The 23,282-nt window shown below is 41.2% G+C and overlaps 1 protein-coding gene across 2 annotated transcripts in view; it reads right to left on the bottom strand.

Moving 5' to 3' along the window:
- cblb (Cbl proto-oncogene B, E3 ubiquitin protein ligase) overlaps positions 1-23,069 on the bottom strand; it is a 70,041-nt gene extending 46,972 nt beyond the window's left edge. Inside the window, exons 1-3 of one of the 2 annotated variants that reach the window (XM_084073725.1) lie at positions 22,787-23,069; positions 20,458-20,638; positions 18,885-19,135 (exon numbers count right to left, since the gene is read on the bottom strand). In XM_084073725.1, the coding sequence (XP_083929851.1) occupies positions 18,885-19,135; positions 20,458-20,628 (422 nt within the window). In that variant the 5' untranslated portion in view covers positions 20,629-20,638; positions 22,787-23,069. The remainder of the gene's footprint in view (positions 1-18,884; positions 19,136-20,457; positions 20,639-22,786) is intronic. The other variant, XM_084073724.1, reaches the window with a different exon arrangement.
- Positions 23,070-23,282: the final 213 nt, after the last annotated feature.

Genomic DNA, 23,282 nt, shown 5'->3' with positions numbered 1-23,282 from the left:
ATCTTTCATTGGAACTTAACTTAGAACCTTAAATAGAACCGAATTAGACCGAATTAGACCTGAAAAAAGGTTGATTTATATTGGTCAAATAGAACCGAATTAGACCCGAATTAGACCGAATTAGACCCGAATTAGACCCGAAAAAGAAGCGCACGCGCGCAAATTGTGTGGCCCCCAACTCCAAATTATTTTACAGTTGTGGCCCCCTGCCTAATCTAGTTGAATACCCCTGTACTACAGTGTCAGCGGTCAGTGGACAATACTATTCTATATCCTATGAAACATTTACAACAGCTGCCCTTGATCTGTTATGGTTCTGTAGTGTACATCCCAGTAGTCCATGTGTGAATGTGCCACTGCCAGAGTCAAGCAGGAATCAATAATCCAAGAACAGAACACATGGGACTCAGGCTTGGTAATAACTCCAACTACAGAGCTAGCCTTCCTCTCATGGTATGGGCAGTGCACTAACTCAGTGGTTCCCAAAAATTGTCGCTCAAGACCCAAAAGAGAAATCAGATGTTTGCCCGGCCGGGACCCAAATTAGTGCTTCACGCCGCGTTGCGAGCCTACAAATCTGCTATTTTCACTACTTCTTAAACATTTGTTTTCTAATTTAGGGAATTTCTTTGATTAATGTATTTTCTTCATAAATTCTTTTAGACATTTTTTAAATTGGTTCTCAACTCTTGAAAATGTGTTATTTTTTGTGGAAATCTTTAGAAAATATTTAAAAATGATAATTAATGACAACATTTAGGAAACTTGCGACCCACAATTCACTTGCGACCCATAAAATGGATCCACAAATCCACAAACAATGGGTCCAGACCCATTGTTTGGGAAACTAGTGCACTAACTGGCTGACGACTGGCGAGTCTCCCCAAAGCTAAGCTTCTATACCAGACCATGGTAATGTAATGGCATTTGCAGTAAAGAAACAGCAACTTCATTCCAATAATATGTGTGCAAATTTGAGACAGATGATGGATAATTGTATAAACTCATCGGCTATGCGTGCGGTGCCGTGTCGGTTTGCTCGCGTGTGAGCGAGTTCATGTGTGGTGGTGCTGTAGTACGTGTGTGTATGATTGAGAAGGCTTTTTCTTTGTATTGTTTGTACTGTTTTTGTTTTGTCTCTGGATTATTTTACTTTACCCTTGGGGTGTCTATCATCTCATCTCATCTCATCTCATAACCACTTGTCTTGAACCCTAGTCTCCCTATTGGGTATGTCATAATAGGCAAACACATTTGCCTAAAACAGCACATTGGCTGTATTGAGCAAAGAGATTTTGGTGTACAGGGAGAACACCAAAATCGAGGGGCGAAGTATAGAACCCTGGGGGACACCAGTACAAATACAAAGCTCCAGTGTCATTGCTGTGCTCTATATTGCAATCAATATTGTGCTCCTCTATGCAAAAACATCTGTCCCTGTTACAAACAATTGTAACAGGGACAGACTCCTGCGTGTTACTCGGCTGATACCGACAATAAGCTACCTCCCGACCTACTTACTTATATATTATGCAAAAACAATACATATCGTCTCTGTCGTGTGGAAACCTCATATGTCCAAAACTACTAGTTACTTTACAGGATCCAAATTCAAAAACAGCAAAAGTAGCAGATCGAACAGCTCAATAAACATGTCGCTTCGCCGCCGCGTTTTGATCGGCTACTTTCGATGCTTTTGTGTGCAACGCTGTAGTGTGATCAAGTATGGCATTAATTATCGAAAAAAAAACACAAAAAGTTAGAATATGGAGATGACAGGTTCCTGCCCGACAACAGCGATATCCTCTTGCAGTGACCTCCAATCTTGCGGGATTTAAACATGTACGTGTAAAGGGAGATGCCGGTGTTGCGCGTGTTAAATGGCCAATCTACAAGTTCAGAATGAGTCGCAGTATGGTGGCACGTTGCGAGCTTGTAGATCTACTGTTTCATTGAAACGACACACAACACAAGTCTAAATCCAGCATTAGATGCATTAGCTCCAACAATAGTAGTCTAAATACATAATTCGACATAGATTACACAACTAAAACATGCCTTTAGCAAAAAGCACCTTCAGCATAAGATTGCAGTTGCGGGTTAACCAGACTTGTTTTTATCGGACACGATCTGCAAACCTCAGATAATGTTTACTCTCTCTACTGATAGAGATGCATATAGCAGTGATTCTCAAACTTTTTGAAGTCAAGGACCCCCAAATTGGTATATATATGGCCACAGACCCCCATTTGAAAATGTTTTGTGCCAGGGATCGCCAGAAGGGAAGATTTAAGAATAAATAAATAAAAATTGCAGATGTACAAGATCGCAGCGCAGCACGAAGTGACACGCTGTGACCTAGTAGATCTGCTGTTTTTGAATAGCCAACGTATAAATGGATAAAGTGGTTAAAATGATTGGATTGCTATGTCAACTACTTTAGCTGGGGACCCCCTGGACCCCCCCCCCCCCAGACCCCACTTTGAGAACCAATGGCATATGGAGCACATTTAGTTGAGGTAGAGCGAGAATAGGAAGATGATCCAGCAGGTTAAATGGACCGAAATTTGAGCTATACTTAGTTGCACACGGCGCGGGTGTACTGTGCACCAACAAAAACTGCAGATCTACAAGCTCACAACATGTTGCAGGCAGCACGCAGCGTTGTATGAGAGTGGCTGTTATGTGCCGGGGGTGCTCTCCAGTACTAGTAGTAGTAGTTTTAAATGTATAGACATATTTTGAAAATAGCAGATCTACAAGCTCACACCTGTGAGCTTGTAGATCGGCTATTTCAAAATAGCCGAAGTACATTTAGGGCTTAAGTGGTTAATGTATGTTTTGTAATAATAATCCAAATCTGCAAAGTAACTAGAAACTAACATTTTCAAATAATTGTATTGGAGTAAAAATATAATATATACCTCTGGAGATGTAGTGGAGTAAAAGCTTAAGCTTGAAAATTGGAAATACTCCAGTAACGCAAAAGTACCTCAAAATTGTACTTAAGTACAGCACTTGAGTAAATGTACTTGGTTGCTTTCCACCACTGCGTGACGAGCGCGCATGTGTGCCTGCCGCCCTGCACCGACAGAGCCAAGCCCGTCTCGGTAATTTCATGCTCTTCCAGTCACCATTAGCCCTTTAATCAACCGAGGCCCAGCCTTAAACTCTCCACCGAGGCGCTGGGGTAGACAGAGGCAGATGGTTACATAATGGCTGTGCTTTGAACGCCAGAAAACCTCCGGGTAAACCAGCCTCATCACCATCAACTAAAATCACACAAAAAAACAAAAAAACAACAAAAGCTGGATGCATTGCATTTTGTGACATGTTTTTTTTTGTGACATTATTTCTTTGCTCTGCACACTGTTGTTGAGACACACACTACTGTGTCTGTTGACAGGACAGCAGATCAACTGGTCAGCTTAATAGTCTTCTCTACTCTGTCCTTTCCATGCCCTATGCCAGTAGAATAGGGTTGTATAATACGTTGACAGCGCCCCAGGAAAGCCAGCCCATTCATTAGGGCTAATGTGTTTCAGTATCTGTAGCGTAGCATGGGCACAAGCTGTGTGTGTGGCTCTCTCACTCCAGGCTACTTCCTCTCTCTCAAGGCAGTAGGTACCCTTGGGGTGGCTCTGCCGTGGGCACACTGTTACTTAGTAACAGTGATGTCGGCTCACATGACTTTAAAGTGTGAACTTCAACCGCCTTTGAAGAGAGAACCTGACACCCCAACCTGACAAATTACGCGTAAAATTGGCTGCCGGTTTTGGCAACGGAGCAAGCTGTGTGGCATCACTACTCTGGTGTCTGTTATTGCGGTGATGACACACCTGCAGATGGCTCGGCGCGGCTAAACAGCCTGTTTCTGTTTTCCTGCTTTCCTGTCACCTGAAAGCCCATCACCAACATCTTCACTTACACGCCTATTGTTCACATTTAGCAGATTCCCTCCAGAACGTGAGACTGCAGACAATTCCACACAGGACTTGTTATTAACCCGTTCAAACCGGGAAAGCATCTGTGAAACCACTTTATCCATAATTTATACTTTGGCTATTCAAAAATAGCAGATATACAAGCTCATAGCACAGCACCGAATGCCGCGCTATGAACTTGTAGATATGCTATTTTTGAAAAATCTCGAACATTTGTGCAAATATTTGAATATATTAATTTTTTTAATGGAACAATATTTTACTCAAATCCTTGCCTCTGGGGGGTCCCTATTACAAAATATTTTCAGATAGGGGTCGGTGGCCAAATACACATCATTTTGGGTGTCCCTTGACATGAAAAGGTTTGAGCACCACTGATATAGCAACAATAGTTTTTTTCTGAAAACTGTTAGGATTTAGAAGACATTTGTAGAATCGTCCTCAGGTCTAAATGGTTTAATCGAATGTAACGTGGGAAGCCAGAAAAGGTAAAATGGCAAATCAAACACAAAAACAATAGCGTAATACTGCAAATATAAACTATAGGTCTACCACATGACATGTGTTTTTCTTTTGTTTCTTCAACATGGCAGTCACAACTGCCATAGGTAGGAGGGAGAGAGAGAGAATAGCGGCAGTGCACCTGCCTGAGATAAGCTGTTATTGGAGCCAGCGATAGTCATCATGATCCTAAAAGACTGGAGGTTAAGGGGTCAAGGCTGGAGGATGGGGGACTCAGGCGTGATTTTAAGGTCCAGGGTTGTTTGATTCCCAGATAATGGAGCTAGACACTTTGTTGTAGGATTTGGGCAGCGAGCAGAAAATGGGCAGCAAAAAAACATAAAGGAGCCTGTAGAGAGATCCTTTGTGCTAGAGAGGCTAGGGCTAGGCATTTGTTTTTGAGTGTGTGTGTGTGTGTGTGTGTGTGTGTGTGTGTGTGTGTGTGTGTGTGTGTGTGTGTGTGTGTGTGTGTGTGTGTGTGTGTGTGTGTGTGTGTGTGTGTGTGTGTGTGTGTGTGTGTGTGTGTGTGTGTGTGTGTGTTTCTCCAGCTGATAAGTGTAGATAGGGTGCAGGCAGAGTGGCCTTGGGGATTGTAATGGATTACATCAGGGACTGTCGCATAGATGAGATGTCCATCACAGCCCCTGCAAGCTGCCTCATCAGCCACGTGCAACCCAGGCCTGGGATGGTCGGTTCTTTGTATAATATCGTTGCTGTCGGGCAGAAACCTCTTTGTGTTTTTATTCGTAAATTAACGCCCTACTTGATCATACTACAGTGTCACACAAAATCATCAAAAGTGGCAGATCCACAAGCTCGAAACAAGCTTGTAGATCTGCTCTTAAAAGTAACAGTTTTGGACATATGAGGTTTCCAGTGACGATATTTAAGTTATTTGTCATATCTGCCCAGTGAAATGTTTGTTTACAAAGCCTAAAAGCCAATCAGAAATGTAAATCATATTTACAGGTATATGTGTTCAGCTCGGACGACTCTTTCAAAAACTCATTCAAAAAACACAATTCAATCTTTAATCGCAATTATTTGCATGACAATTAATCGTCAATCATGTCATAATCGTGACAGCCCTACGGATGGATGGATGGATGGATGGATGAATGGGTGGGTGGGTGGATGGATGGATAGATGGATGGGGAAACAAACAGCTAGAAAGTGATTACGAGAGTAGAATACGAGAGAATAAGGGGATGTTGGGAGGAGAAGACAGGGGAGTGGATTCAGAAGGATTGGGGAGGAACAAAAACCAGCAGGACCCAGTCAATCAACCAGTCACGTATTTTAATTGCTTCTATCGAGCGTTATTAGCATTAATTATTCAGTCGATTGCAGATCATTTGCAGAGAAATAGACTGAGGGTACATAGTCCATTAAGAAAGACAGAGAGAGGGAGGTAGAGAGAGAGAGAGAGATAGAGAGAGAGAGAGAGAGAGAGAGAGAGAGAGCGAGAGAGAGAGAGAGAGAGAGAGAGAGAGAGAGAGAGAGAGAGAGAGAGAGAGAGAGAGAGAGAGAGAGAGAGAGAGAGAAGGGGAAAGAGTGAAAAAAAAGCTTTTAAAAGCTATTCATTTTATACATTTACAAAAAAATGTACAGTAATAATAAATGAGAAGCAACAGAGTGGCATAATGAAGGTTAAAAAAAGAGTGTGGTCAGTTCAGACGATGAAGATTGGATATTCACCTGATGTCTATATTTGTGGGCATTCACAAACTGTCATGAATAGCAGATCTACAAGCTCACAACAACGTACACCGTGTTGTGAGCTTGTAGACTGGCTATTTTCTGCTATTTGTCATACGACAAAGTACACAGGGCTTAAGTGGTTAACCCATCCATCCTATCTGTGAAGCACTGAGCGGGTAATGGATGGTGAGGAGGAGGAAATCACATATATGTCCTGATGCTGGGAAATAGAGACGTTCAGAGGAGACTGGCATTCCCAGTCCATGGGCAGGAGAGCACGTTGAGCAGTGGTTTTCAAACATTTTCATGTTAAGGACCCCTAAATGTATTTGGCCGCGGACCAGATCCCCATAAGAAAAGGTATTTTAGAGAGCCCATAAGAGAAGATTTTTTTGTTCGATTATTCCAAATTGCTCAAATATTTTCAAGATTTTTCAAAAAAAGCAGATCTACAAGCTCACAATGCGTAGCCTAAGTACGAAAGGGTTACAGTGGTTGAACTGATTTTGATGCTATATTAACCACTTAAAACCCTATACTTGGTTGACCGGAGTCCCTCAAAGCTCTATACTATTGACTTTTCTGTTTTCACTATGCACTATCTTCGCTGAAAATAGGCAATTATAGCTCACAATGTGTCATGTTACGTCACATTATGAGCTTGTAGATCTGCTATTTTCTGCCAATGTTTTCCCCGGAATATGGATGCTGGGGTTTAAGTGAAATGACTAATTTAGCTTGGGACCCCCTGGAAACCCCTCAAGGCAAAAATAGGCCTCCTGGTGGCGCTATAAAAGGCAGATGTGAAAAATGCAGGGCAAAGGTTTTTCCTCTAAGGAGTGTGCATACAGTATAAATAAAGTAATAACGTTTTACACAGATCGGTGCAGTTATAGGTAAAAACACGAATCGACCTATTATAAGGCCACCATGAGGCTGATTTGAAAAATCAAGTGGCATTTCTTCCTCCTCGCTGTGCACGCATCAACGGTGCCGGAGATTAGCTACTCGCAGACGGAAGGATGGACGGACGGACGGGGTGGAAAACATAGCCTTCGGCCTGGCGGAGACAATTATGTATGTCAAGTTCTATGCAAACTAACTAAGGCGTATCCTATTTGCTTTGACTCAAGGCAGAGTTATTGTTGTCTAGCTAATTTGACTAATTTGACTCCACCTACTGCCCATGAAGCAAGTCTATGAAAATATGTCCGAAAATACTCTCCAAGCTTAACTGATTAGAAGGCTTTGCAAGCATCACATCATATGGGGCAGACCGCTAGCCGCATGGTTACGGCCCGTACCACATACAGTAGGCTCTAATGCCTGACAAAGGAGCGAATCCACGATTCGACTCCCAGGCCGGGGCGGACCGTTTGCTGCATGTCACTCCGTTTCTCTCCCCCAGTTTCTCTCTCTCTCTCACCAACTGTCAATAATGGCAGAAAAAGCCCCCTTGTTTTCTTTAGAAAACATCACATCATATTCAAGGTCCGAGCTGACGCCATGACACTTTGCTTAGTCATAACAGATCATCACTGGAGTGGGCGAGTTTGGGAAAATATTTGCACCCACTGGCTGCACGGTGGTGGGAACCCTCCTCCATTCCACAGCCTGTGTGTCAGTAGGAGAGGGAGAAAACCTTACTCAGAGTGCAGTGAGCAAACCTGGCGACAAGCTCCACCACACACACACACACACACACACACACACACACACACACACACACACACACACACACACACACACACACACACACACACACACACACACACACACACACACACACACACACACACACACACACAGTGTGTATTACTATACTTGTGACATTTTAGCATGGCCATTTATGAATGCCGTTTTTACCATTTGTTTTTTGCCATTGCTAACCCTATCCCTATTTTCGGTGCGCGACAGCAGTGCACAACTTAAGTATAAATCAGGTATAATAACTCTAACCCCAACCCCTTAACTTAACACTCTAAATAATGTCTGATCCTAATCCAACTTGAGTCTTTTCATGATCGTAATTCTAACTCTTTAGTAATAACAATGGCTTTTATTTATAATGTACTTTATATTTGTGTATTTGTATTTATATTTTGTGCTACAATACACAATTGCATAAAAAAAAGAATCATCACACCTGTGATGATTCTTTAAAGGAAGACCATAAAAACAACAATTTCTCTTGTGAGGACCCAGACAGACACACACAAACAAACAGACATACAGTACACAGACACGGGAGCTCACACGCACATGCACACACACACACACACACACACACACACACACACACACACACACACACACACACACATGCACACACACCTCCCCCCGTGATCTTAACCTCTCGGTTCCTGACTGAAGCTCGTTTCACTTCCTCCTATGGTGCTCTGCTTCCTCCACAGATGGCTCTGCTTTCTGGAAGCTTTACTCATCTCAGCCAGGGACAACACATGCTCTGCACTGACATCAGCACAGCACCCCACCAGAATGGCTGGACATGCCGTACATGGCTGGTAGCTCTGTATATACACAGTACACACACATTCCTCAAAGAATGCATCCTGTAATATACCGTTAGTTATGTACTGAACATGGTCACTGTCGAGCAGAAACCTCTTATCTTGTCGATCTGCTATTTATTTTTATTTTTATTAGAATCCTGAAAAGTAACAGTTTTGGACATATGAGGTTTCCACCCGACAGAGGACGATATTGTACCGAGGACGTATATTATACTATATACTTTTATCATATCAGAATATTCTTTCAATAAAATGCATTGAAGCAAGCCATATTTTATACGTCTTTGCACGGTGGTGTAGCGCAAATCTAGCGAGAATAGAAGATCTACAAGCTCACAACACGCCGCGATGCGTTGTGAGCTGAGCTTGCGTTGTACATCTGCGATTTTGGAAAATGATTGATTATTTTTGAAAATCTTTGCCTATAATGACAATGATAGCAAATGTTTAAAAATATATATATCACGTTCAAACTGGCAGGGTATGAAGATGACCCTTGACTGAGTGCCTATTCATCATTTCCTGTGGCATTACCTTAGTCATCCACAGTCACTCCACCCACACCAGTCTCAACTCCATCCGCCTACAGTCTGCATTGGTGAGTGGAGGCCCATCAAAGGGTAAACACTTTCGATACCACTGATGTCTCTAGAATCTAGAGTCTACTCTAGGTCATATTTCTGAGACCTACTCATTGAGTAGCCTCGTTCCCAGCCTTACTCATCTGTGAAGAGAAAAGCCTGGTCACGACCTAATGCAGAGTGTCTATAGGGGCGGGACTTCCGTGGTACGTATTTCCCCCGGAAACGATATTTTTTCGACCAATCACAACACTTGTTTCATTGACAGAGAATGTAAACAGATTTGTAAAGCGTCTCGGTACTTCCACCAAATTCCGGTACTTCCGTTTAGACCCTCAAACAGCTAGGTCTTTCCCAGCGTGCTCATTGAGGGGTATGAGCGTGTGCATGCACGTACTGTATACTATGAATCAATCCCAGAGCAAATGACCCGACCGGGAAAAAATCACAAATATCACAACCAATTCAAGATCAATAGATCATTTCGTGGGACGTGCCAGCCCTATACCTTCCATTAGATCAGCGGTTCTTAACCTGTGGGCCTGGGCCCTACTGGTTGGCCGTGGGGATATTGCAAGTGGGCCCCCAAATAATGTTGAAAACAATCTTATGGTGTTTGTTTTATCTTTATACCCTTGAAAATTAGTTTTCTTTGTGATGAACATGCTATGAAAATGCATGCAGGCTCTGACCACTGAACACGGCCGAGAATACTTACTTTTCAAGAGGGCCCTGGACCCTGATCCAGAAAAGGTTGAGAACCACAGCATTAGATACATACCACTGAAGGAGACTACCAGAGAGAGCTGATTTTGTGCATGAATAGCTTCTCCTAATAAAAGAAAAAATATTGCTGTTGCAGTTCAGCATCAACGTCAGCGCAAATAGCACCCCGTCACAATTATCACACATGTTCCTCATACATATTTCTGAAACGCAATGTCCAAAGGATGTTTCATAATCACATTTAGCAACTTAATGGATTGACTGATTTCTTTCCCCGGCATCTCTATGCTTCGCGGCAAAAAAAGGCTCTGGTGCACTTTTAATCCATCTGATTTACAGACAATCACTTTAGGAAGCTGCTAAAGGCACAGTTGTCAAGGCTGGCTATAAAATGTCCTGCTGTGCAAATCACTTCAGACATGCTCTGTCGCTACATCTTGGAACGGCACGAGAAGAGAGTTCCACATCCCACTGAGGCCGCCCGTGCTAAAAACATATGACCTCATGGTAGTGCAAGCTGCTTTGGTTTAAAGAGCACACCAAATGCCAAATGTTGTGTTAAAGAGTCCACCAAATGCCAAATGTTGTGTTAAAGAGTCTACCAAATGCCAAATGTTGTGTTAAGACATGTTTTTTTTTAATCCTTGCAATAAAACACCATCTATCCGGTCGATTTTACAATATGAACATTTCACATAAACAAATTGTAGCCTATATGGCTGGAGCCACTGTTTGAGACAGAGCAGTAGTACAATTTGTTTTAGCTATCAGCATGTGCATTAACAGCAAGCGCTTGACTTCAAACCACAGGCATGAGTCATGCAATAGCAGTCAATGCTGATTTACACCCCGACCAATAAATGTATGTATTGATTGTTCCCTGATTCAATTTAAGAAGGCATTTTCCTTGACATATAAAAAGAAAGTCAGATGCTTGCCAAAAACAATCGCCACCACGGTTTTAACTAAACAATCGCATAATAAGCATTTTAACATTACAGCCATCAGCATCAGATTCAGTGAAGACATTCGGGGCAGCTCCTTTACAGAGGAAAAACTGTATGTTATACAGCTCGGTCTAGGCAAATGACATCTCATATACTGTAGTGAATTGATCCATTTCACCTCGGAGAGTTATGAACGCCACAGCTCCAGTGTTTGTCAATGTCATTTTGTGCTGCAGCTGCAGGTCTCCCTCCGGAGAGAAAAGATTTCATCCCATGAAGCATAACCCCGGATAAATAAAGCATTATGTGAACGAACTGCTTTGTCCCTTTAACCCATTAAGACCTGAGGCCGAATCTACATATGTCTTCTAAATCAGTTTTTTGAAAAAAACCTATGTTTCTATATCAGTGGTGCTCAAACTTTTTCGTGTCAAGGACCCCCAAAATGATATGTATTTGGCCACGGACCCCCATCTAAAAATATTTTGTTCCAAGGACCCCCCTAGAAGCAAAGATTTGAATTACAAATGTTCGCTTTAAAAATATATATATTCAAAGATCTACAAGCTCGTAGCGCGGCACTCGGTGCCGCGCTATGAGCTTGTATATCTGCTATTTTTGAATAGCCAAAGAAATCTAAAAATGACACAGATGCGTTCCCGGTCTTAATGGGTTAATGCCGGCATGTATGATGAATTGTCCATGCTGTGTTTGATCTCGAGAGGGGGGATTGAATGGAGCTTTTCTGAGGCTCAGCAAAAAGAAAATATATAAATAAATACCATTTTCAAGAAAGGTGACGGGCCTTGTGCTGATCCCCCTTTGCTAGGGCACAGAGTCTAATCATTGCCACGGTGCTCAGGTGCCAAAGGTTTATTTGTAAAATGAAAGCTCTTAATCAAAATGCCTCCTAGGGAGAGCATTGGAGAAACTAATCTGCCTAATTAAAATAAAATTTGGAGGAGGTTCAGAGGGTAAAGCGTTCCCCATTCATCATCATCAATAGTAAGAATGATTAAATAGAACGTGTTTGTGCCCTGATTCTTTACCGGCAAATATCATCCCAGAGGGATAAAAAGACCCTGTACCATTTCAAACAAGAACACATTATCTTATGATCTGACCTGCACGACCCAATATTATGCTGTATGCTATTTTTTAAATTGTTAACCCATTAAGAACTGAGGCCAATTCTGCAAAATGTCCTCTAAATCCAAACAGTTTTTTGAAATGTACTGTATGTCGCTATAATATCAGTGGTTCTCAAACTTTTTCATGTCAAGGACCCCCACAATGATATATATTTGGCCGCGGAGCCGCATCTCAAAATATTTTGTTCCAGGGACCCCCGGAAGCAAAGATTTGAGTTACAAATATTCACTTTAAAAATATAAAACTTTCACGATTTTTCAAAAATAGCAGATCTACAAGCTCATAGCGCGGCACTCGGTGCCGCGCTATGAGCTTGTATATCTGCTATTTTTGAATAGCCAAAAAAAATAAAAAATTACACAGATGCCCCGTTCCCGGTCTTAATGGGTTAAAATTGACTGTAAAGATTGACATTTGAAAATGTCCAACCTATAATGACATCCCCAAAATAGGGACACCAGGGTGAAAGTGGTTCTTATTCCTATCACGTCCATTTGTGGTGCAGCATGTAGACAGAAAACACAGCGTGGGGGTTTGGGGGGGGATCAGCTGGTCAGATGTTAGCTAGTCTGGGACAATAGTGGGAGGAATATAATAAAAGGGGTGGGGGGAGTGCGATGAGTGGCGAAGATAGAAGACATCAGCTGGCCCAGATATGGGGTGCAGCCTGGGGTTAGGGTTCCGGGGGTGACCACCCGCCGTCGGTTAATCAGGCGTGTAAGACAGACGTGTGCGAGACAAAGTGCCACAAAGACACAGCAGGCCACGCATGGGGACATAGCCATGTCCCTATAGCAGCCAACATACCAGATGTGTATAGGGCTGTCACGATTACAAATTTAAGTTGATTCATCGTCACTCAAATAATTGCGTTTTTTTGGAATTGAACACAGCCTTTTAGGCTTTGTGATAAAATAGATTGCACAGGGCAGATATGACAAATATATACAAAGAAATTACTAACGCATTTAATAATTTTCAAAGTAGCAGAAATAGCTGATCTACAAGCTTACAACGCATCACAAAGTGACGCGTTGTAAGCTTGAAGATCTGCTATTTCTGCTTTTTTTAATATTTGAAAATGTATGAAAAATGTTCATCATGGAAACGATTACGACGATTATGCAAAAATAATTGCGATTATCTCAAATAATTGCGATTAGACGATTATGTAATAATTGTGACAGGCCTAGATGTATAACAGATCTACAGATCTACAAGCTCACCATGCGTCACAAATGTGACGCGTGGCGAGCTTGTAAATCTGCTATTTACTGCACGCAACACCAGAATGCGACCAAGTATAAATGAGGCTATAGCTGGCTCTTCAAAGAAACAAACCCAAATATTCAGAATGTCTTTCTCTTTGTCAAAGGATATGTGCACCATGTTATGGTGGCAAAATCTCTAACAAGGAGGCAGGGAGAGCCTTTCTGCTCCTCCTCGAGGACCAGGGCTTCCCTCGAAAACAAACATTGACGAGTATTGATCTTGACTTAGAGACCAAGCTCTCTTGATCCCCGAAGTGTCTACTTGGGTGCGATTCAAACAAAGTGACAGCCACCTTAATTCCAGAGTTTTACAGTCCTTGCCCCGTGGATTTTATATTGCCATCCCTCTGCATTAGACTCCAAGACCCCCATGCCCATGGGCACAAAGTGTGAAAGGGTGGGATATCTATAATTAACTCCCATGGGTCTTTCATTTAACAACATTAGTGCTATATACTGTTCATCATTGACTGGGGTCGTCCAGGGGTCTATACTTGGCCCCCTCATATCTCCCCTCTACACCAAATTATCTTTGCTGAAAATAGGTCAGCAATTTTCACAAAATGTTTGTGTATTTTTAGACGAACTTTCATCGATTACGAAATGCCCAGAACGGGGACTCTAGGGTTCAAGTGGTTAATAATGAAATGAGAGCACCAAATCCTCAGACATTACGGAGGAATAAAAGAGCTGAGGGGATTTTGTTGAGAAATGGGAATTCAGTCCTCGAGAGAGGATATTAGAAATGGAAAACGTAACTCAGACAGCAGTGTAACGCGTGAAGGGAACTGGGCAGTGTGTGCAGAAACTAAAAGTCTAAAAGTATGTGAGCAGAAGTGTGCATGTCTAGACGTGTCCGTGTGATGCATGCTTCCATTTAAGTTGAATCCTACTTCTGACGTCAAAAGTGTGTTTGTCTTGGCCTGAGTAGAGCGAGGAAATATTCCGTACTTTTAGACACCAGCTTCACACTATTAATGCTGCAAACCATTTATAGCCTGTCCTTATTTACTGTCATTAGATTTGGTTGGATTATACAATTATACATAGGGCTTGCACGCAGGCAAATTTGTCATGGCAATATATCTCCACATGATCATCCAGTAGCCACATGGACAAAGATACAGCAGGGTATTTAAATCATGGAACTATAAATATTGACTCGCAATAACAGACAACTACAGAATGTGATCACTGTTTAGCAATGTGAGAGAAAAGGACTTTTTACTCTTAATAGCAAGAAAATTAATGTATAACAGGATGCTACAGTGTGGGTTGATGTTATTCAATGTCGGTTAATTCAATTTAATAATAACTAATTACAATATTGATGTTGTGCTAATAACATCTTTATTAATGGCCAATTATTAAGTTATGGAAAGGTATAAAATGAATGGATGCTACAACACTCATCATCAACACCCTCTCATCCTATTTCCCTTTTCTCCCTCTCTTCCTTCTTCCAAGATATTTCTTGGCAAAAGAAAGTGAAGATAAGACAGAAGCAGATACCGCCTGAGATGTGACTTGGAATCACAAAAAAACTGAAAGTACTGGTAATCTGATAAATCTATATAGCATACATTTGGCACAGTCTTGTGTCAACAACACTGAGCTCTGAAATGCATTGCCTTCATTCTGTTTCTTTCGCCTTTCAAGTATGGTAATTATGTGCGCTGTTTGTATGTTGTTGCATGCTGTTCGTGTTTATGCCAAAGACATACTGCGCCAACACAAGCACAGTCTTTTGGGAGTCCATAGAGGAGGGGCAGTTGATGAGGGAAAGAGAACAAGGGAGGACAAAAGCTTAATGAAAACAAGAGATAGAGAGAGACAGACAGAGAGAGACAGAGACAAACAGATCAGAGACAGACAGAGAGACAGAGACAAAGACAAAAACGGAGAGAGGTCTACAGAGGCAGATAGAGACCCTGGTAGGTGACAAAGTCAGAGTGAAGCCAGAGAGGAAATATATGAACAGGATGTAAAGTGCATGGGGATTTTCCCCTCCCTGCCTCCGCTGTGCAGATGGCAATGGAGAAAAGTCCTGAAAAAAAAGTCACTGAAGCCTTTCTCACTCAATTGTATCTATAGCTTTGGCATATGTCTCACGTTACATAAAGATAAAATGTGTAACAAAAAAAGCATTATTTCATGCCAATGACCAGTAAAAGATTATTTCTGTGTTCCAAAATCTGATCATAAACAAGAGATGGTGGCTGGATAGATTTTGGTCAGTATGTTGTTTCTGAAAAGTAGTTTTCCATCTCTCATTTATTGCCTTATTACTTTATGGTTCCTAAGTTGTCTGTATCTCTCTACATCCATTATTCCGGTCAATACTAAGTGATCATAATGCATTTAGCTCATTGTTAAAGAGGAAATCATGCAGGCCCAAAGGCAATTTGTGTTGTGATAATTCAAAGTAGACTGCAACATTCAATGTTGTCTCCTGGCTAGTCTCATTAAACCGTTCATAAACGTCTAATCATTTTGTGATTTCTTAGGTAAAATGTAACTTCATTATCTTCATTGTGAGATGACAGCTGAACATACATGCACATTTGAGTAATCCCTATACGATGATGAGCACAGCAGCAGAAAGGCCGGTGGCACCTACTGTATCAGCTCGTGACATTTCCCATAACAACTGTGCCCATCGTCTCGTTGCCCCACTTAACCCATTAAGACCGGGAACATATCCGAGTCATGTTTTTTAATTCTTTGGCTATTCAAAAATAGCAGATCTACAAGCTCATAGCGCGGCACCGAGTGCTGCGCTATGAGCTTGTAGATCTGCTCTTTTTGAAAAATCGTGAAAATGATTGCATATCTTTGAATATGTTTTTTTTAACTCAAATCTTTGCTTCTGGGGATTCTACAAACGTCTTCTAAATCCTAATATTTTTTTTTATAAGAATATGTTTCTACATCAGTGGTTCAATTTGAGTAAAAAATGATTGCTTTAAAGATATATATATTCAAAGATTTGCACACATTTTCACGATTAAAAAAAAATACAGATCTACAAGCTCATAGCGCAGCACTCCGTGCTATGAACTTGTATATCTGCTATTTTTGAATAGCCAAAGAAGTCTTAAAACGTCACAGATGCGTTCCCGGATCAAATGGGTTAAAATGCCACATTCCCTCTCACCTTCACTCTGCCCTCCATTCGCGATGGGAGCCCGTGGCTGTGCTGTGTGCCCTCCAAACACGGCATAAGGATCACAGTGTGCGATGATTTAAGTTTGCATGACAGGCCACAAACCAAAACCTCTGTCCAATGTGTCACAGCTTGCAGCGTAAGACTGTAAGGGGGGCAATGTCACCAAGTAGCTGTGTGATAGGAGGAGATGGAGGGTGTCCTTTCTGTCACCCCACAGTCATCTCTCGCTCTTTATCAACATCAGCATCATCATTATCAGTAGGGATGTTCGATATTGACTTTTTAACCAATAACCGATATACCGATATTGTCCAACTCCTAATTTCTGATATCAACCGATATATGCTGGCTTTTTCACCAAAGGTCAACTAATTGTCAGGTAACAACATCACATATCTTATAAAATAAGATAGCTATAATATCAATATAATATCTAATCAATCTAATATAATACATTGATGTTGTTAGGTTTTCAATAAAGTGAGTCCCGGGACTCACTGGTGGTCATCTGAATGAGTCCCACTAATCTTAGATTAGATGTTGGCCTATTTGACAGTGCAGAAGCATAATTGCTTTGATGCCTATAACACTACAGACACACACACCTGCCCTCTGCAGTGCTCTAATTTGAAAGTGACTGGAGTCTGTCTCATTTCTCTGCAAAAGCCCTTGAATATGATGGAATATGATTAAGGATTACTGTGATTATGGTAAGCTCACATTTCATACCACTTTTTTTTTTACCAATACCGATATTTTCCGATATTACATTTGTATGCTAATATCGGCCGATAATATCGGGAGGCCGAAAATATCGGACATCCCTAATTATAAAATTGCCTCAGCTTGCACGGAATGTTGGAAAATAATTTTAACAGCAAGGTTTAAGCTAAGACTTTGAAGCTCTTCAACGATACTCATTACACTACAGTAAGTTCCAAACTCGCATTGTGATTGGCCGAACGGCATTGTAATGAGTGACAAAGTCCTCCATATAATTGCACTACGAACACATCCACCTGATTTACCTGACTTGTAACCTAGCAACAGCTGCCATAGCTGTTAGTAAAGCCGTAGTATACTAGGGATTTTGCTTTCTAATCACTAGTGCAGTCAGTGGTTCTAAACATGGGGTCCAGGGGAACCCTAGCTAAATAATCTATAGATAGGAACCAAATGGACCATTACAGGTCTGTAACTCTGTGAGTGTGTCTCAGAGTTTATGCAACATTGAGGATTTTACAGTAGAGATGTAGGTAAACATCAAATTGAGAGGTCCTTGAAATGAAAGATTTTGAGAAACTACTGAACTGCACTAGAGGACTTAGTGCAGTGGCCGTTATCATCAGGGTACTTGGAGGCCAGTCTAATAAGACAGACGTCAGTAATCCCATCAACTTGGGAGAGTTCAGGGGGACACAGCGATTACTGGATTTACAGAGAGAGTAGAAGTAGTAGTACTGTAATAATGGCATAGGTGTGCTGATCTATGATCTACGACCAATATCACTGGTTTCATTCCCTCTCCTGTCAGCATTATCACTTAAATATAGCAGTACTCTCCCAATGCTAATCTGCAGTAGCATGTCAGATATTTAATGAGATGAGATTGCCATGGGTTTGCTCTGCCAAGATGCAGGAACTATTTTGTTTAAGGTAGAATTGTAATCAATAGCCTACATATTATTAGTTTTTTAAAATTTTCATTATTAACAAATATAATGTTTCGGTGCAAGAACCTTCATCATATCGACATATTTGCAAACACGTTTGCAGCCATAAAGTTTAGCCTACCTCTTACAAAAAGTAGAAAAAAATAAAGTATGAAGAAAAATGAAACCGCTTTTCACAATGAAGTTTGAGTCATCCCCATTCATGTCTCCATGGCAATGCTTTTGAGTGAGCAATGAATTGAGCCCAGGGAATAGCAAGCCCCGGTAACAACTCATATCCTGTCTATTATTCTATACTAAAAAGGCATTGAGTCCTAAAACAAGTCCACACTGCAGCATTCATCCAAAATAAACGTGTCCACAGTCACGGTGAGGGATCTGTCCATTTTACCTTCAAGGCTTTTTCCCACGAGGGTTTTCCCTTTATGTTACTGTAAAACGCCTTCAAACCTATTTTGATAGTCGATTGCACATCTTGCCTTGGCTAACGCTCAACCTTGAAATGATTATTATGAGCCTTTTGAAACTGTTTTTTTTTTTCCGCGTGAGAGGATCATCTTGGTACCCGGTATACACTCGGGTCATGGGCCCTTGCACTTTCAGTCCTACTGCTCAGGAAATGAAACTCAAACGTAATGTACCTATATCCAAAATGTCACTCTGTGTATAAATACGTTTCTCTTACCTGTCCTGTGACTGCTCCTCGTACATCCTCTCCTTCCCCTCTTTGAAGAGCCTGATGGCCCGTTTGGATTTCTTCATGAGGCTATCAATGTAGACTTTAAAGTACTCATTCTCACTGAGCTGAGTGAGTCTCTGGCACTCCTCGTATTTGCACAATATTAGCCGTAGGTGCTGGTAGGCGTCGGGTAAAATATCCAAGATGTACGGTGGGCTGTTTTTCAGCTGGAGTCTGGGGTTTTGGCAGAGGCGGACCTGTGACAAAAACATAGCAATAATTACTGGGAGTTCGTGGAAAGCTCTACTTTACTTTAGTAAAGTTGACAACATCAGTGGTTCTTAAAAATGGGTTCCGCAGACCCCCAGGGGTCCTTGAGGCTCAGGGGGGTCCCAGGGGTTCGGCAGCAAAATGTGTTGATATAGCATCAAAATCTGTTTAACTACTTTAACCCTATTTTATGTTTGGCAATTCAAAAATAGCCGATCTACAAGCTCACAACGTGTTGCGATGCAACACGTTGTGAGCTTGTAAATCTGCTATTTTTGAAAAAGTTACAAAAATCTTGAACTTATGGGGGTCCCTGGCACAAAATCTTTTCAGATGGGGGTCCGTGGCCAAATAAACATAATAAATTGGGGCCGTTGACAAGACATGAAAATGTTTGAGGCCCACTGCACTACATCACAGCAACTGGCTGAAGGGTTGTTTAGATTTGGCACACGTAAGAGTAACCAGAATTGGTGTGTAATCGTGCATGCTGAAATGTTGTTTAGTGATTTGGCCCTATGAAGATTACAGGATATATTACATTAAAAGGGCCAAGAATGTTAGCAGTTATTATGCAGATAAAATTTTAATAGTTCAGATAATAGTCCGCTAGTCTTACTATGCTATTCACTAGTACTATTGCAGTATTGCTGACAGCGGAGAAAGGCTACTATTCAAGTTAACCCATTCAATCCAGGAACGCATCTCTGTTATTTTAGATTTCTTTGGCTATTCAAAAATAGCAGATATATAATATGAGCTTGTAGATCTGCTATTTTTGAGAAATCGTGAACATTTGTGCAAATCTTTGAATATATATATATTTGTTCCAGGGATCCCCAGAAGCAAAGATTTGAGTTACAAATGTTCGTTTTCCAAAATATATATTCAAAGATTTGCACACATTTTCTCGTTTAAAAAAAAATAGTAGATCTACAAGCTCATTGCGCTATGAGCTTGTATATCTGCTATTTTTGAATGGCCAAAGAAATCTAAAATGACAGAGACGCGTCCCGGATTGAATGGGTTAACATGGCAAAATGTTTTGATTCAGGTTATATAAAGCTATAATAAGGGGTCACATCATGTGTAGGCCTATTGTGAACATTGTGAGCATCTAACTTCACCCAACCCCTGCATGAAAAAAGCAAAGACCGAAGAAAAAAACAGTAAAATCTAGTGTTAACGAAACTCTGAAACGAGTGTACACAAGAGTGTTCTTCACTCTTCGGAGTTACAGTACATCACCTGAGGACTTTTACTGTGTATTATCGTGTTAACGTCACTACTGTAGTTTATCTCCACTTACAACTTTATCCATGAGTTTCCAGGTTTTCTCCACGGTCCGCCGGTCTGCAGCAGCTTGTTTGGGAGGCCCGACCGCATCCTGGATAGCATCGATGATGCCTAGTATCCGACCTTTCCTGTGGTTGGGTCCACCACGTCCACCTGGGTTTCGGCCGCTGAGAGCAGTTGCCATTTCCTACACACTCAGGTGAACACAAACATAACCAAGTTATGCTCTGCTATCGGTGAGAAAGCATTATTTTACACTTTGACTATTCAAAAATATCAGATATACACCACGCTTTGTGCTTAATCTTTGCTTCTGGGGGTCCCTGGAACAAAATATTTTGAGATGGGGGTCCGTGGTCCTTGACAATTATGAAAAAGTGTGAGAACCACTGATATAGCAACACACGTTTACCTCGTAAAATACCACCATAAATGTTAAGTACTACAATGGAAATAAGCTCTTGGGCTGTATTGTGTTCCTTTGACGATGATTGTACAGAGATATGATAGCTCCTGGTGAGCACATATTATTTGTGTCTCATCTATTTGTCTCGTCAATAAATAATGTCAATCGGTCAACCAACCATCAGAAAACATCTTACAGCTTTCTAATGGTTTGGTGACTTTTTTATGAGCGACTCTCAACATACAGCAGCATGTGGGGAAGTGAGAGAAGCACCCTTCACATTGTTTATGGTCACTGGAGATAGCTCCAATAAATTGCAATATCATCATAAGAGTTGACAACGTTATTGCCCTTCTTTCCCCCATAAGCAGCTCAATAGCTTCCAGTAAGGCCTGTCTGTAGTTGATAGATGCCTAATATTCCTGTTTGTGAAAGGCATACAAATAAGTCAATAGCATGTTTCATTATTTATAGCTATAGCCTATAGGCTTAATGTGTCAAGCATTTCTTCAGTGTAGGGTTGTTGAACCCATGTGGAATCCACACATCATAGCCTTAAACCAGTGGTTCTCAACCAGTGGTCCGGGGACCACCAGTGGTCCTTGAAGGGATTCCAGGTGGTCCCCAGCTAAATGATAGTTAAATGATAGTTAGGAACCAAATGGACCCTTATGGGTCTGTAACTCTGAGAGTGTACAAATGGAACCAAATATTTGGTTCCATTTGTACACTCTCAGAGTTACATTAACATTGATGTTTACAATATAAATTGGGGTCCCAGAGATAGAAATGCCATTAAATGGGGGTCCGTAGCCTAATGCATGTCAAACTGGGGTCCTTGATATTAAAGTGGTTGAAAATCACTGCTATAGCCGTAAAACTCTCGTCTTATGAGGGTATATCTTGGCATATCTTTTCAAATGGGGGGTCCGTGGGCTAATAAGTGTACATTTGGGGGTCCTTGACATGCAAAGGGTTGAAAACCACTGCCTTAAACTACCCCAAAAATACAATAATAGTGTATGCAGCAACTATATGCTAATGTCCTCTAATCAGAAGGTGGTTCTAGACTAATTAGGCCTACAGTAACTTGACATTTAGTTTGTTTATGGAATCTGAGTAGTAGTTTAGTTACTTCCAAACACACATCAGAATGCAGAGCTGTGTACATGTTTATAACTAGGTAAGTGCGCAAAAAGTACTGGGCTGGTACAACCAAAACAACTATTCTACCGTTACTACAAAGCAAGTTATAGGGTGGACTGGACGGGCTTGTGAGATCTAACACCACTGGAAAAAAGTAATCACATTTCTTACTTGAGTAAAAGTATCAATACTGCAAAGTAGAAATAATCTGTTACAAGTAAAAGTCCGGAATTCAAAATTCAAAACTGTTACTCAATACTTGAGTAAAAGTACAAAAGTATTGTACCAAAATGTACTTAAAGTACCAAATGTAGAAAGTACACATTATGCAGAAGGTCCCATTTCACAAGTTTTCAAATGTAAAAAGAATATATAAAAACATTTGAAAATAGCAGCTACAAGCTTACATAGATCAATGCGAATTGTGAGCTTTGGCTATTTACAATTTTTGAAACTAAAGTTTGCAAATAATTGTAGTAAAGTACAATATTTGCTTCTGAGAGAGTAGGAGTAAAAGTACCAAAAATTGGAAATACTCCAGTAAAGTAAAAAATACCTCAAAATTGTACTTAAGCACAGTACTTGAGTAAATGTACTTACTTTACACCACTGATAAACATTTAAGTTAAAAGTTATTTTGTCAAAGCGAAACTGGTAGAGCTGACAAAACAAAGCAATTCATAGTAAACATTAACCAGGTTCGTACAAACACACACACACCACTGTTGCATGTTGTGTGATCGTACGATCGGCACGATTCATAAAAAACTAAAAGTCCTTTTAAACTTACTGCGATCAACGCCACCAACGTAGGAATGTCGATGGGATCTGGTCTGGATCGAACTCGGTCCACAACATCCAGTGTGATCGGACACAGACCGTCAGAAAGGATTGAACAGTCAATAATCAACCCCAACGACAGTATACTATGATCCACAACTGGGATTCAGCTGATCGATCAGTTATAATGTAAAACATCCATCTTTCTTTTTTCTTGTATAGATCCTCTTGTCCGGGTAAATAGAGCTACTAATGGTGGAGTTTAAAGAGGCGAAGAGGACAGTTTTGTTGAGTCTGTCTCTCTGACACTGTAGCCCGGCCACTAGGAGGAGTAGAGGGCAGCGTTGCCAGGTTTTGCGAGAGAAACAAGCACCCGGGTCTATGAAAACAAGCCCAAAAGAAGCAACTAGGGCAGGGGTCTTCAACGTTTTCAGGCCAAGGACCCCCGGCCCTAGCTGAGGAAGAGATGAAGCAGGGACCCCCTCTATAAAATTGTGTTTCAGGTA

Source organism: Gymnoscopelus microlampas (genome assembly GCF_963454915.1).
Source record: "Gymnoscopelus microlampas genome assembly, chromosome: 12".
NCBI classification, from domain to species: Eukaryota; Metazoa; Chordata; class Actinopteri; order Myctophiformes; family Myctophidae; genus Gymnoscopelus; species Gymnoscopelus microlampas.
Note: the sequence above shows the minus strand (reverse complement) of the source record. Positions and strands in the feature narration are given on the sequence as shown.